Consider the following 17,090-nt stretch of genomic DNA (forward strand, 5'->3'; position numbering starts at 1 on the left):
ATTGACTTGCTGTCCGATAACTCTATATCTAAAACTTAACATTTCTGTTAAATGAGCCCACCAGAGAGGTCAATAGTATAAAACCATGCATTGACAACACTATAACAGGATCAGAAAAGACGTAAAATAAGTGAATACTGCAGCCGTAAATGCTTTGTGCGTGATATTATAACTCAAGTATCCGGAAATTCGGCCTAGAAATAGCGAACTACTGGTACGTATATGAAGTCAAATAAAATGGCTACGAATCTGATGTGAGCAATGTTTTACCACGCGGAAAAACAGCCGTTGAAAGTGAAATTATTCCATGTCAGAAATGTGTAACAGATATTGAACATTTAAAAGAGTGTATCACAAGTATGCAAGCAGCGATTAACACTTTAAAGAATGAGTTAACGAAACTTCGAAATGAAAATACGGAACTCTTAGATTATCTGAAATCGAATGCACCAATCAAAACAAAACCGACAAAAACTGTAAATGCAGCGTGAATGGATCAGAAGCAAAAATACTACCGCGAAGGACCCAAGTGTTTGTGTTATGAAGTGCCCTGAGAAAACCAACAACGTAAAAAAAAAAAAAAAAAAAAAAAAAAAAAAAAAAAAAAAAACTACATCGACCCGTGGCCCAAAATATGATACACAATGATAACAAGAGACAGAACGTATTAATTCTTTCTGACAGTCATGGTCGTCACTGTGCAAACATTATGAACAGTTCTCAAAATCAAAAACATTACATCTCTTCTGTAATAAAACCAAACGCACAATTAAAGGACGTGGTTTGTAACATTGACGGGAAGACGAAAGAATATACGAAAAATGACAGTGTCATCATTCTAGGTGGGACAAACGACACCCTAAACAAATCAGGATTTCAAATGTGCCTTAACAGATTCTCTTCATAAGACAATCCACACAGAAGTTATCTTGTGCACAATTCCGTACAGATACGATGTACCAAAACTGAACAGCAGAATGTAATCTGCAAACAAATTTTCAATGAGGACTGCAAAAAATTATGACCATGTAATGGTAGTTGACGTCAATAGATTCCTCAGTAGAAGCGATTATACAAAGCATGGACTTCACTTGCGAATGGAAGGCAAAGAGAAATTATGTAGACATTTACAACTAGCAGTAGGTGCTGATCTGCAAATACCGGCTCTAGCATGTATACAATGTGAAGACCTTTCAGCAAATATGACAGTGAAAGCACAAGAAAAATCAGCAGCAGAAATGGACTTATCCAACTCGATAGTTATGAAAGGTAACGAGCAGGCGCAAAAAAGTACTGTACTACACCTTCATCACTCAAAGAAGACACAGCGAAACAAAACTATCAACGACTAAACCAGGCTGTAATACTGGCAAAAGCATCTAACCCCAAAAAAGCAGAAGAACCAAGTTCCATATCTGAATATATTCAAGATGCAACAAGAAGAACTGGGCACTGGAAACCAAAAGCAGTAGGCCTACCTACAGGAGACACACTAAGGACATCAGCAGATACAGTTTCAAAAGTATCACCAAGGACATCTAATTTTACATGTATCAGTGAACACCAACAATCAACTACTACCACCACAGCAACAGGAGGAAGTTCAGCAATTCCAGTGATAAGAAATGTAAGGTGACCATGTCACCTAGAAATTTTTTATTCCCAGAAAACCTCAAGACCAAATTAGGATAACTAGTGCACCTATCAACACCACCTCCAGTAGCAGTCGTTGCAGCAAAAACAGAAACCACCTCAACATTGGCCACACAAGTAAACTGGCCAAAGAGATGGAGAACTGCCCTGTTTCACCATCAGGACATTTTCTTATGACCAATGGAAAAAACCAACTCGCGTTTCTAGATGAGGACGAAGACTTCTCACACAATTTATATTCAGGAATAAAGGTAAGTGGTTAACCAAGTACAATCAGTACAAACCTAAAATCTCACCAGGTCACTCTTCTTCATCAGAATATAATAAAGTAAGAGAGCTTTAAAACTTGCTATCAATTGAACTCAGATACGTTAATATACTGTGCTTAACTGAACACAGGCTGAAAGAAAATGAATTAAAGACAGTGAAAATAACATATTATGTTTTAGCAGCACAAACTTGCAGAAATAAGTTTACACATGGAGGGAACTGCATATACATAAAGAAAGATATCGAATTCAGTAGATTAGACAATATTGAATCCTTAAACACTGAGAAAGATTTTGAAATATTAGGCATAGAAATTCCAGCATTCAAGTTAATTGTAATATGTGTATATAGATCTCCAGATACTCACCTAAAAAAATTCAATACTCAGCTTGATACTTTACCAAATAAAGTAGTAACAAATCGAAAACAGTTCTTATATGTGGAAACCTAAATGTAGACTTTAATAAGCGAAGCAATTCAAAATCTGAGCCGATGAACATATTGACAGCCAATAATTTGGAGATTACAATCCACTCCCCTACACGTGAAACGAATCATTCTAGCACTACCATAGACAAAATAATAATAAGCTCCACAACAAAATATAAATCAGTTGTAATAAAATCTGGATTACAGACCATCATGCACAGGCTATAAGCTTTTGTCTAAACACTAATCCATCCTATAATTATATGAGGAAGACTACACACATGGGCAGAACTTTCAGTAATACTGTAGTACAAACATTCCAGAATTATCTCCAACAAGAATCATGGGAGATAGTGTATAGTACAGAAAATATTTCTGATAAGTTTTTGACATTCGTGAATATTTTTAAATATTATTTTGATCTTGCTTTTCCATTGAAAGCCAAAACAACACAAACCACTAAAAGCAACTAGTGGATTACTAGTGGTATAAGGAAATCTTGTGCTAGAAAACGTTACCTTCACAATATTGCAAGAAGCTACAACAGAACTCAGGAGTTCAATAGTTACTTTAAAAAACATAAATCTGTCTTAATTAAAATAAGGAAGGAGGCAAAGAAACAAGACAATGACAAATACATAGAAGATGCTTCAAACAGATAAATTAAAACCATATGGTCATTAGTAAGGAAAGTGGCTGGTCTGCAGAGATAGGTAGAGGATATAGAAACAGTGTGTAATGGGAATGTCCGTGTTATTGATAAGTCGCATATATGTACAGTATTTAATAATCACTTTCTGAATATAGCAGGTGAACTAAATAGAAACCTAGTCCCAACAGGGAATCATAAAGCGCTCGACGAAAAAAGTGTTCCGAGACTGTTACCTGAAATGCTCCTCCATGATACTGACAAGAGGGAGATTGAGTTAATAATTAAATCACTAAAGACCAAGAACTCTCATGGATATGACTGGGTATCTAGAAGAATACTGAAGTATTGTTCCATGTATATTAGCCCAGTACTTAGCCATATCTGTAACTTTTCCTTTAGGAGTGGTCAGTTTCCTGACTGATTAAAGTACTCGGTAGTGAAGCCACTTTATAAAAAGGGAGACAGGGATAATATTGACAATTATAGACCTATTTCTATGCCATCAGAGTTTGCTAAAGTTATCGAGAAGGTTGTATATACAAGGTTACTGGAGCATTTAAATTCACATAATTTGCTGTCAAATGTAGAGTTTGGTTTCAGAAATGGCTTAAAAACTGAAAATGCTATATTCTCTTTTCTCTGTGAGGTTTGGACGAATTAAATAAAAGGTTGCGAACGTTAGGTGTTTTCGTTGATTTAACAAAGGCTTTTGACTGTGTTAACCACAAAATATTATTGCAGAAGTTGGACCATTATGGAGTAGGGGGAGTAGCTTACAATTGGTTCACCTCTTACTTTAAGAACAGAAAGCAGGAGGTAATTCTCCACAATATTGAGAGTGGTAGTGATGTTTAGTCCCAATGGGGCACTGTTAAGTGGGGCGTTCCCCAAGGGCCGGTGCTGTAGCCACTGCTGTTTCTTATTTATATAAATGATATGCCTTCCAGTATTACAGGTGATTCAAAAATATTTCTGTTTGGTAGTGAAGGATCTTGTGTGTAATATTGAAACATTATCAAATAATGTAGTTCATGAAATAAGTTCGTGGCTTGTGGAAAATAATTTGATGCTAAATCACAGTAAGACTCAGTTTTTACAGTTTCTAACTCACAATTCAACAAGAACTAATATTTTAATCAGACAGAATGGGCATATTATAAGCGAGATGGAACAGTTCAAGTTCCTAGGCGTTCGGATTGATAATAAGCTGTTGTGGAAAGCCCATGTTCCGGATCTTGTTCAGAAACTAAATGCCGCTTTATTTACCATTAGAACAGCATCTGAAATAAGTGAGATTTCAACGCGAAAAGTAGTCTACTTCGCATATTTTCATACGCTTTGTCATATGGTATTATTTTTTGAGGTAATTCTTCTGATTCAAAAAGGGTATTTTTGGCTCAAAAACGGGCTGTTCGATCTATGTAGGGTGTAAGTTCGAAAACCTCTTGTCGACCCCTATTCTATAGTCTGGGAATTTTGACATTGCGCTCACAGTATATATTTTCAGTAATGTCGTTTGTTGTTAGCAATATTAGCTTATTCCCAAGAGTTAGCAGCTTTCACTCAGTTAATACTAGGCAGAAAACAAATCTGCATGTGGAATGCACTTCCTTGTCTCTTGGGCAGAAAGGAGTGCAGTATTCTACTGCATCCATTTTCAATAAGCTACCACAAGAACTCAAAAATCTTAGCAGGAGCCCAAACACTTTTAAGTCTAAACTAAAGAGTTTCCTCATGGCTCACTCCTTCTATTTTGTCGAGGAGATCCTGGAAGAGCTAAAAAAATTAAGCAAATTCCAGTGTTACATTCTTGATTTTCTTTATTTAAACTAACGACTTGTCGCCTGAATATGTTTCTGATATTTCATTTTATCTCTTTGTACAATCTACAACTGAATATGTTTCTTATATTTCAATTTATCTGTTTCTACAATCATGTTATAATTTCATCTATTGACTCGTTCCATGACCATGGAGACTTCTCCTTAATGTGGTCCCACGGAACAATAAATAAATAAAAAAGAAAAACTGTAGCTATAGATATACACACAGCACAAACAAAAAATCTGATATCGCCCAATCTAGAGCTATACGGTCAAACAATTGCCAAAACAGCCTGTACCAAATTTCTTGGACTTCATCTACAAGAAAACTTGAAATGGAAAGCACATATTGAGCAGATGAACAAAAAATTAAGTACTTCTTGTTTTGAGCTGTCTACATTAAAAAACTGTACCAGCTACAACACCCTTCAGTGTGTATATTATGCAGTTCTACACCCTCACCTCCGATATGGGATTATGTTCTGGGAAAATTCTGGAGAAGCCATCAAAACATTCAAAATTCCAAAAAAAAAATTAGAAGAATAATGGAAGGGGTAGATAAACACAAATAATGTAAACCATTGTTTCAAAAAAGGATGATCCTGCAACTTCCCTGCATATATATATATATATATATATATATATATATATATATATATATATATATATATAATAGAAAGAAACTTCCACATGGAAAAAATATATTAAAAACAAAGATTCCGGGAAAGCGCCGGCAGACAGGCACATGAACAAAACACACAAACACACACACACAGAATTACTAGCTTTCGCAACCGATGGTTGCTTCTTCAGGAGGGAGAGGGAAAGACGAAAGGATGTGGGTTTTAAGGCAGAGGGTAAGGAGTCATTCCAATCCCGGGAGCGGAAAGACTTCCCTTAGGGGAAAAAAAGGACAGGTGTACACTCGCACGCACACACACACACACACACACACACACACACACACATATCCATCCGCACATACACAGACACAAGCAGACATGCTTATCGAGGCCGTGCGGTGCAGCGGGGTTTTGATCCGATCGAAGGCGCGGAGTGCTTCTAAGGTGCGATGCGATTTTTTGCAAAAGTATTTGGCAGTGAGCATCACGTTAAGTGCAACGTGTCCGGTAACAATTTGTTATTGGCCGCAAGACATAAAAGAACAAGCATGCTATGGCTTAACCGGTTGCATAAGAGATGCCAGATGAGCAACACTCGCGGTAGTGCCAGAGTTATAGAGGCGCTCCATGTCTCAGCAGGGGAGAATACCGCAAGCTGAATATGACTGACCTCGGTGGCGGATGACTTCGGTGTAGACGGAAGCATCGCTTCAGAGTCAGTGGACAGTGACAGCGCTATAGTAGTAGATGACAGGATGTTCCGAGCAGAGTTGACAGTGTCGGTGTTTTGATGTGCAAAACAGTCGTGATCGAAGGTTGGGGGGGGGGGGGGGGCGTGGCAGTGAGCCCTGTGCACGAGGCAGGGCGACGGCGAGAGGTTGTGGAAGACGGACGTGGTCGGCGACACCGTGGTCGGAGCAGAAGGCGACGAGACGTAATGTGAACGTGAAGAGGTCGAACCAGCGGATGAACTACTGGTCCGTGGCAGAGAGGCGACATAGTTCAATGGAACTGGGGCTGCGTGTGTGCTGTCGCTGTTGGCACTGCGGTCGAGTCGTAAGGCTGCGAGCTGCTCGCACAAACCTGGTGCACGGTCGTGTGTCGGAGCGGAAAGATGCTCACTCGTCGAAGCAGAAACGGCAGATGTGTCGGTCGTACATTGAGGAGGTAGTGAAGAGGGCGGCAAAGCAAGTGGCATGGAAAGCGGCTGGTTATGCTGCGGTACAGAAAGGAAGGGTCTGGAACTACCGAGGAAAGCTGGCAGCGGCGAAAATAAGTTGCTTGTATCACATCAGTAACGTAGAATTTCCACTTGAGGTGGCGTGATGATGACAGTTGTGACATCTGGGACATAGTCCCGTGTAGCGTGATCGTCAGGGTATTAGTTGTAGCTGGTAGTAATGGTGAAGGATCGTTAGCAGTCGGAGGTGGAACAATAACAGGAGCATCTCGTTACATGTCATGTTCGGTCGGTGTTGGCTGCAGCATGTGTAACTGATCTTCTACCAACAAGCTGTATGTTGCAATTTGCTCACGTAGCTGTTGCAGTTGTGTTGAGCGAAAATGTATATGGTGAAGCAGTCTGCTGTGTATCACTGAGTAAGACGAGGTCGAAATCAGAACCTGTCTCTATCATAGGGTGACCTGGCGTACAAGACGAGGTCGGCGGAACCATATTGACGTAACAGTTCGAGTAGAAGAGAATGTGTGTGTGATCGCAAATGTGAAATGCAGTACTCGGCAGCAGCGGAACACGTTCACTGCTGTATGAAGCATTTATATGGCTGAAATCGTCTTCTGGGGTGGGTGAACAACTTGCGGGCGCGATCAAGTAGTGAACGGTTGGGTGGTAAGCGTGCGTAGTGTCGGCGAGTTGTGGACAAGATGCGGGTGCGGTAGCCGTGGCGGGCTTGTATGTTGCGCAGCTGTTTGTTGTGACTGGGTCGAGGTCAGTGATCCAGCTGGCGGCCGGCGGCCATGACGTCGCTGTCGGTAGCGGTCAAGCAGAGTTGGTGCCGCTCGGGTGCTGTGTAGAGGGAGGCGTGGCACTTCCAGTGTTGCACTGAGAAACAGCCGGCTTTGTCGTCAGTGTAATTGCCAGATTGTCGTTGATCGTTAGGATGCCGTTGATGAAGTTGCTCCTGATATGTTCGTGACGGGCACTGAATTAAAGCGGCTTTCACTCTGGTGTACTTGTCACTCAAATTTTCACAGATAATGCCCGTAATTATATAATGATAGTCCTTTAGGTGCCTGAAGAGTAAGAGGTATTTTTCACTTTCATCGGTGATGCCATAAGAGGAGAATATATACTGTGCGGCCATGAACCATATTGGAAGTTGGTCCGAGAGAAATGATGGTAGTTGAATGCTGTAAATGAGGGACAAGCGTGGAGAAGTGGCAGAAAAGTTGGCCCAAAAATTCGAATTCTGGAAGACGGGCTCTGCGGAAACCGGGGCGAACGAATTTGCACTTGGCGCGGAAGATGCGGTAGCCGTGACGGGCATTTGCGAATTCGACCACCAGGGATGCAATTTAGCCATAGTTCAGAATTCGTATGAACTGGAATTTGCAACATAGTCCCCGTTTGTCACAGCCCATTGTTTGGCATGACTGTCCGGTATCGAAGCACTGTACTGACGAATGTCACTGTAATAATTATCACACAAATGCAAGTCAAAATTGTCCAAATTAATCGGCAAAGGAGCACTACACTGTCCGGAAGTGAAATTACTGACGTGTTGAGCGGCTTTCAATGGACGACGTGTGCACGTCGGTCACAATGTCGATGTGTGAGAAGGTGACGAAAGATACCAAAAAGCACGATTCACACAAGAGTCGGGAATTTACACACTAATTACACTTCCTGTACACTGCATCCAGATGCGGCGCGATGTGAAGTCGATGGACGTAGAAATCCGACAGAGGGTTCCTGCATTGTTTGTCCATGGCGATTTTCCAGCACACATTTCTGGTGTCGTAAGCGGCGTTTGTGAGTGTCGGGGTCACCAGTATGGGGATCAAGATGTTATGTACAGTAATATCGAACCCAACATTAAGTATTCGCTCGTTTATAATGAATTAACTTTATTTTGACCACGTCAGTACAAACACATCCGCTCGAATACAGAGTTTGGAACACACTGAGATCAACCGTTTTCAAAGAAGTTCTTTCTCAAAGATGAGGAGGTCGACTCTTGCAGTCGATAACCGCCACAAGTACATACATTGTACACAGGATATTGGATAGAAAACTTTTTTAGCTATTGGTTTTTCAAATGTCAAACACACATTATTAAAATTTTTATAGCAAATTGGATCCATACAGTTAATAATAACAAATATTTTTAAATTACTTTATATTTATAACTTAGTTCTACAGTTAAAGATACAAATTACATTTTTTCTTGCATGAGTTACTGTGAGATAGATAGCAGCTGTTTTTCAGTTGGTAGGCTGTCACAGACTTTGTAAAGGTCTGTATTTCAGGAAGAGATTTTATATGTCTTGGTAATCTGTTGTAAAGTTTTGTTCCTGCACGAAATACACCTTTTTGACATAATTTGCTATTATAATAATTAATGTGTATGTCACTGTCTGACCTGATACAGTAATCATGGAAACTTTTGTTTTTAGGAAAAAGGTTTTCTTTTCTCAGTACGCATTTTTTGAAATGCATAACTACTTCCAGTATATAAATGCAGGGAAGGGGTAGGAACTTTAGATCTGTAAAGAAAGACTTGCTTGGTTTTCTGCTGCTTATTTGTTTTGTTATTCTTATAATTGACTTTTGTTTCCTGGAAACTGTTATGGCCTGGTGTACATTTCCCCAGAAAATGATACCATACTCCAGTATTGAATGTACACGAGCATCGTATAAGCCCTAACTGTTTCTGCACTAGTATTGTTGCAAAGAATTCTTACTACACAGCACATTTTGGCAAGTTTTGAATTTAGGGATGTGATATGAGTGCTCCATTTAAGAGTTTCCTGGATATAAATTCCAAGAAATTTAGTTTCAATGACAACACTAATGTTCTGGTTATATATACATATTACGAGTTGTGCCGCATTTTTATTTTGATCAATGTGGAAATTCTTGAGTACCGTTTTTTTGGGGATTAACTATCAGGCTGTTTCTTGTAAACCATTCAGATACTCTTTTTGTAATATCTGTTGCAGATGCAGTAAGATTTTTTTCTTTATTCCCTTCAATCAGTACACTGGTGTCATCTGCAAACAGTACTGGTTCAGAATCCCTAACGTGAGTGGGAAAACATAAATGTACATCAAAAAAAGAAAGGGACCTATAATGAAGCCATGTGGAACACAGGAGTTCTTTTCCTTCCGTGTACTTAATTTCAGTTGCCTGAGAGTGGATATTCCAAATATGACTTAATCCACTGATTTGGCACACCCCTTACACCATACAATTCAAGCTTCATCAGGAGTACAGAATGATCAATCACATAAAAAGCTTTTGTTAGGTCCAAGAATAGACCTGAAATTTTCTGTGGTTGTCCACTGTATTTAAGGCATGGTTTATCAGATTGAAAGTGGCTGTTTCAATTGATCGTTGTGATCTGAAGCCATGTCGACATCCAGAAATAATATTATTCTTGTTGGAGAATGTAGTTAGTTTTGAAAAGAACACTTTTTCAATAATTTTCAAAAACCATGACAATAGAGACACAGGCCTATAGTTACCCATACATTGATGATCGCCTTTTTTATATAGGGGTATTACTTTTGTCATTTTCAGATGCTGAGGGAAGATACCACATGATAAGAATGAATTGCATATGCCCAATAAAGGTGAAAGTATTTGTCCTGCTGTTATTTTTATAATATAATCTGGACTATAATCAATACCAGTTGAATAATTACTCTTCAGTGAATTAATGGTATTTAGGAGCTCTGTTGGGCTTATTGGACTGAGGAACATGGATATATTATTTATTTCAATAGCTAAAAGTTCTTTCCATGTTGTATTAGGTGGATTTCCAAATTTTTCCTTCACTAATTATCCAGCAACAGTTGCATAATGAGAACTGAAACTGTTTGCAACTGCCCCTAGGGTCAGTGATATTCTTGCCATTATGTGATATCACAATATTTTTGTGAGTTGTCTTCTTCCCTGTAAGATCTTGCACAGCTTCTGACATGGACATAGTTTTATTGGATGACTTCATAGTATATCTGTCATTTCCTTTAATTTTTGCCTCTTTTATGACACATTTCAAAACTAGCCCATATTTTTTTGAAATAACAAATAAATTCTGGACTGCTGTGAGTTTTTGACTGCAGAAAAAATTCCCACTTACTTTTACAAGATACTCTTAATGCTTGATGTAATCCAGTTTTTGAATCTATCTGTGCTTTTGGAAATCACTTTCCTTTGTGGAAAAGCTATGTCAAAGTTAAGCTTGAAAATATTCAAAAAAATTTCCATCTTTTCGTTGGCAATAGAGGTATCATACACTTCTCTCCAAGATTTTTCACTTGAATAGATACTGAAAGTATTCAATATTTTTCCTACTATAAATCCTTTTATGGATAATATTTTGTATACTGGTCGAAATGTGATTTACAGGTATGGTCAGTAATTGCAAAAGGTGGTCACTACAGCCAGTATCAAAGTTTTCTGATGCGCACTTGCCCATGTTTACACATACCTGATCAAGGAGAATGACACTAGTTTTTGTTACATGTGTTGGAGAGCTAACAGTCGAACAAAGGCTGTAGGCTTTTATAACACTTAAAAACTTTTCCCTGTGAGGGCTATGGCTCAGAAAGTCAGTATCAGAATCACCACATAGTAGCACTGTTTTCCCAGTTGTCTTAAGTTTGACTAAAACAAAGTCCAATTTTTGAAGAAGAAAAAAAAAACACTTATCTTGCTATTATAAAATAATAGTTTTTTCAGACATTAACTCAATAGCTGAGATTTCAAATTCTCTTCCACAACCAAGTTTGCAAAGAGATGCTATACTCTAATAATCTATATTTTCTTTTACATATATACAAGTTCCCCTATGTTTTGATTCCATTCTACAAAAGCAGTTTGCAAGGTTAAAATGCAATATTATTAAGCATTGAAAATACTCATTTTGTAACCAATGCTCAGAAAAACATAACACTGAAACATCTTTCCATTCACTATTGAGGAGTATATTTATTTCATCAACTTTGTTTGTTGATGACTTTACATTCTCGTGTACAATTTTCAGTGTGTATTTGAAATTTAATTCTGCATCACATTTTTTTGTGATACAGTCTACTTCCCTAAGAAATGTCTTTCGCCCTTTTTATAAGGCATCGCATCTTTCTTTATGACCCATTTGTCCAAAGTACTTTGGACTGCTTCTATATTATGTCTATTGTGACTCAAATATGCTAAACGACAGATTTATAAAACCAAAAATTGTTTCCCACTACGGTTTAAATGAAGGCCACGGCTGATGTGCATGGACCTGTCTAATGTACTTACATGTAGTGATAAATTGAAACACTCTTTTATAGATGTCAGGCCAGTGAATAACGATAACTTAGAAATCTTCAACTTTCTGCTACAGCAGATTGATTGGACCCATGTATTTATGGAGAGGAATATTAATGAAAAAATTAATTTGTTCTCTGATGAGTTTGTGTCATTGTTTGAAACTGTATTTCCAAAAATAATTTTGAGAAACAATCCTCAGGCTGTGAAATGGAAACCATGCGTTACTATACCCAGGCTGCTGAAACATGTCACTTCAAGGTCACTCCCCAAGTGCCGCAGAGTTGGTCGTATAACTAACTAACAAGTGAGGAATGGGAGGTGCCGCTTCTTCTAAACCAATAATAGCACCAAACAAAAGCTGGTTCTGTCGTCGACGCTACCACATTGCCAGCTTCCATGTAAACATTGTTATGTTAGTGCACGAACGGCTGCTGTTGTGTTGTGTTACCACTTCAACTAAAGTTTTTGTTTGTTAAACAATGTCACCAAAATGATGTTGTTCACCAAGCGACAATCCGTTGTGCCGTGGAGTGTCATTAAATACTCAGGCTTTGGAATTGCTATGGAGGATGCGTGAGTTTTACGAGCAAGAAAAATAATTTGTTTCTTTTCATATGCATGTGTCAAATCCTGCCGATAAAGTCTTAGAGCATTCCTCGAAAATTCTAGTATTCAGCGAAAGAACAGAACAGTTATAAGGAAAGGGATGCTACTTCAGCACTTACAAGACAGTGAAGAAAAATAATTTGTTTCTTTTCATATGCATGTGTCAAATCCTGCCGATAAAGTCTTAGAGCATTCCTCGAAAATTCTAGTATTCAGCGAAAGAACAGAACAGTTATAAGGAAAGGGATGCTACTTCAGCACTTACAAGACAATGAAGTAAAAAGTGTGGAAGAAAGCCCCTGTGGAAGAAACAGTGTGTTTTTAAGTACTCCGGGCAATCCGATGCAATTCGTCGGCACATATACGGATACTATAAAATGAAAGAATACCCCACAATAGTGAAGTTGCTAATTTCTTTAAAAGAAAGTGAACTTTTCTCAGGGGGGAATAGTCACTTAAGATGACATTAAAAAGCATGGGCTTCTGTTTTAAAAAGTTTGATGGATGAAAACTGTTACTAGAAAAAGCTCGTACCATTTTCTTACACAAAACTGTAGGAAAGGACATAAACTCAGTCATATGGTTAGACGAAACCTGGGTCAACACTGGAGAATCAGTTGAGAAATTCTGGACAGATGATATTCTGAATAACAGCGGTCATCAGCCAACAGGAAGAGGATTCCGATTAACTGTTGCTCATGCAGAATCTTCAAACGGCTTCGTGCCTGAAGGACTTCTAGTTTTTTGATCGAAAAAAACTGGTGATTATCATCAGGATGTGGACCACCCACAGTTTCTCCAGTGGTTTAAAAATTTGTTGCTCCAGTTTAGTGTTCCGATATTTTTTGTGATGGACTATGCACCATACCATTCTGTGATTTTAGATAAAACTCTCACCACTAGTGGCCGTAAAGAAACTATGGTGCTGTGGTTGCAGGCGAGAGACATTGTTGTGGGCATGAGCATGACAAAGCTGCTGTTATACTCACTCATGAAACAAAATAAACCTGTGATGCCTAAATACGTTGCAGATGAAATTGCAAGCAAACAGGGTCACTTGATGATTAGGCTACCTCCTTATCACTGCCATTTTAATCCAATTGAACTGGTTTGCAGTGAAGTCGAGGCACACATTAGAAGTAACAACAAGAGTTTTACTATAACAGAAGTGGAAAGGCAGCTGTGTGAAGGTCTTGCTGCCGCAGACGCTACCTCATGGAGGAAAAAAGTAGACCATGTTGCTAAACTGATAAGAAAAGCACAGACTATAGACGGCATTATAAATGAAAATGAACAATTAATGATTTCTCTTAATGATGATGATGATGATGATCATATTGAAGGAGAACTGGATGAAACTGCGCCATTGACTTCGTAAATTGGTAAGTGTAAATGTATACAGAATTAATTCTTTTTCTCTCTGCAATTGGGTAGGCTATGCATGTTTTCCTTTATTTCGGTCTATAAGAGTGGATAGCGTGTTATTTGGTATGCTTAGATTTACATTATTATACAACGTTTTACATGCAGCTATTACTGTAACAATTTGGAATGACTTTTCATAGATATTGTCATTAACTTCGAGTGTTTTTATTTCCCGGTTTCATATGCTATCAAACATTGTGTCTCCGTCGTCATTCCATCCATTGTTAGAAAAATTACTTTGTTGCACTTACCTATAAATGTTGATTGTAGCTTACATTTACGAAACATACTTCGGAGTTGTGGACATGTGCAGTGGCAGCTATTGCAACCTTGTAGTCGCAGTGTATCCAACCACACACGAGCTGTCAAGTGACATGTTTCACTGGCCCAGGTATAAAGAGATCATAATTTCCTGTAGAACAAAAAGAATTTTGTATGAATCCATAAGGCTATCTAATGATTCCATCAAAAGGAGGACTATAGAGTGTACTGTAATATTTTAAAAAGTGAAATAAAAAAATTCCAAAACTATGTACGTAACATCTGAAATTGATAACTCAAACAACAAAACAAAAACCAATTTTTACCACTCTCCCTTGACAGTGGTAAAATAGTAGAGTACATGACTAACACAGAATTAATTCAGGGTGGAAATATTGAAAAAAAAAACACTGAGGAAGTTGCTAATATCTTCAATAAACATTTTTTAACAGCTGCAGAAAAAAATGGCTGTGAAGGCTCAGTGAGTGATGCAATAGCTCTTCTGCATGAAGCTAGCTGTGCCAGAGTTTACCAGATGCAGGTAACACGCATAACAATTAGTGAGATCCGTAAACAATCAGAGAGGTGAAGTCAAAAAACTCGTGTGGGGTTGATAATATTTCAACTAAGATACTTAGGAAGCACTGTCATGACTATATAAATGGAGTTTTGTGTCACATTTTTAATGAATCACTAAAACAAGGTATTGGTCCACTTAGATTAAAATATGCCTGTGTCAAGGTGAAAATACTGATGTAACAAACCACCGCTCAATATCCCTACTAACAAGTTTTTCAAAGGCCCTTGAGAAACTGGTATACAGTAGAATTGTTAATCACCTGAACAGCCATAACATTTTCTGTCAATGTCAGTTTGGTTTCCGGCAAGGCCTTTCAATTGATTATGCTTTTTTGTCTTCCATCGATCAATTTCTCGAACCCTTAACAGAAAATTTCCACCAATTGAAATCCTATGTGCCCTATCCAAAGCTTTTGACTGTGACAACCTTGAAATTCTGCTAAATAAAGCAGACTAGCCTGCCCGGTTAGCCTCGTGGTCTAACGCACAGCTTTCCAGATTGGAAAAGAGCACCCGGTCCCTGGCACGAATCCGCCCAGCAGGCTCGTGTCAAGGTCTGGTGAGCCGGCCAGTCTGTGGATGATTTTTAGGTCGGAGGGGTGAAGTGGACTGTGGTAGGCATCATGAGGTTGTGAACCACTGCAGCTGCGGTGGGGACAGAGCCCATCGTTTCTAGGTCCCCAGTTAACATATGATACATACAATGCAATACAAAGCACACTACTAGAGGATAAGTGGAATAATGGAGATATGGATTAAATCCTACCTTACAAATACGAAACAAAGGGTAATAATTACTGACAGTAATGGAAGGCCAGCTTTATCCAAGTGGGGCACAGTCAACACTGGAGGGGCTCAGGGCACGGCACTGGGATCCTTACAGTTAGTTTCTTATATTTATAAATGACCTCCCACACTGCAGCACGTCAGTGAGCAAGTTCACCCTATTCACTGAGGATACTTCTCTTCTGGTTGATAAAGCAACATGGAACAACTGGGAAACATCTGCAAAAAATGCATTTGATGACATTCTGAAATGGCTAAACTGTGATGGACTCTCTCTGAATATAAAAAAACTCATTATGTACAGTTTCATATCGGACACAAAGAACAGGGGAATATAAATATAGAATGTAATGGACAACAAAAAAGCAAGTTGGCTCAGCTAAGTTCCTGGGTGTGTACATAGATTGCAAACAAAATTGGTCCAACCCTATGCTAGATCTAGAAAAAAGGCTACATTCTGCAACATTTGCTTTATGCATAATTCCATCAATTACATATAAGGAGGCGATAAGAGCTGCTTGCTTCAGATATGTCCGTGTACTTTTGCCATACTGAGTCATCTTTTGGAGCAACCGGCCCTTGGAAGGAAAAAAAAAAAATTGCTTAGGAGAGAGCTATACGTATCACGAGGGATGTGCAACCAAGGCATTCGTGCAGGAAACTAAGGGTATTAACAATGATATCCCAGTACATATACTCCCTTGTATGTTTCATTAATAAAAACCACTCTCTCTTCAAAACCAATAGTGAATATCATGGTCACAACACAAGGTCAAAAGAGGACTTTCATAGTAAACAGTCAAACTATACCCTGGTACAGAAAGGGACAAATTATACAGGCATCAAAATTTACAATGCTCTACCCAGTGTCATCAAAAGTCTTGCTCCTGAAACACTAAAGTTTAAGAGCAAACTGAAGGAATGCCTCACACAAAAGTCATTCTGTTCAATTAGTGAATTTTTAGTGCATAGAAGCAAGTTTTTATTATACAACGTAGTTAGCCATGCAATGTAAGCATAAATGTAAACTATTTGTTGCTGTAATGTTATATTGTTGCTCAAATACTTTGATATTGTAAATCTGAATGTGCACCCATAAGTGTTAATTCTGATATATGTAATATGTTTTTATTTCTCCTAGTGTCCCATGTTGTTACTATGAGTCTTGTCATAAATTAACCATATTGTGTGCTGCTATAGTGTTAAATTTTAAAAATGCTGACTCATTCCATATCCCTGCAACTCCATTGCTATGAGGATCAACTGAACTTGCAATAAAATAAATAAATACCATGAGTCTTTGTCTAATGAGGAGATTTTGAAGTTCCAGTCCCTTGCAGGTAAGTAATAGATTAAAAATTAAGTTTTTATGTTATTATGTCAGTGTGAAGTTTATTACCTACCAGTTTCATCTAGGAAAACTTTTAGAATTCAGTAGTTATGCCAAATTATGGGAAACAGTTCTGGTCAACAATTGTAGA

At 38.4% G+C, this 17,090-nt stretch overlaps 1 protein-coding gene across 4 annotated transcripts in view; it reads right to left on the reverse strand.

Annotated features, from left to right (window-relative positions):
- The window catches only part of LOC126336263 (uncharacterized), a 251,650-nt gene that overhangs the window by 68,839 nt on the left and 165,721 nt on the right, over positions 1 to 17,090 (reverse strand). For all 4 annotated transcript variants that reach the window (XM_049999762.1, XM_049999761.1, XM_049999759.1 and 1 more), the window contains one exon: positions 14,235 to 14,395. In XM_049999762.1, coding sequence (XP_049855719.1) covers positions 14,386 to 14,395 — 10 coding nt within the window. In that variant the 3' untranslated portion in view covers positions 14,235 to 14,385. The remainder of the gene's footprint in view (positions 1 to 14,234; positions 14,396 to 17,090) is intronic.

The sequence above is a fragment of the Schistocerca gregaria genome, chromosome 2 (assembly GCF_023897955.1).
Source record: "Schistocerca gregaria isolate iqSchGreg1 chromosome 2, iqSchGreg1.2, whole genome shotgun sequence".
NCBI classification, from domain to species: domain Eukaryota; kingdom Metazoa; phylum Arthropoda; class Insecta; order Orthoptera; family Acrididae; genus Schistocerca; species Schistocerca gregaria.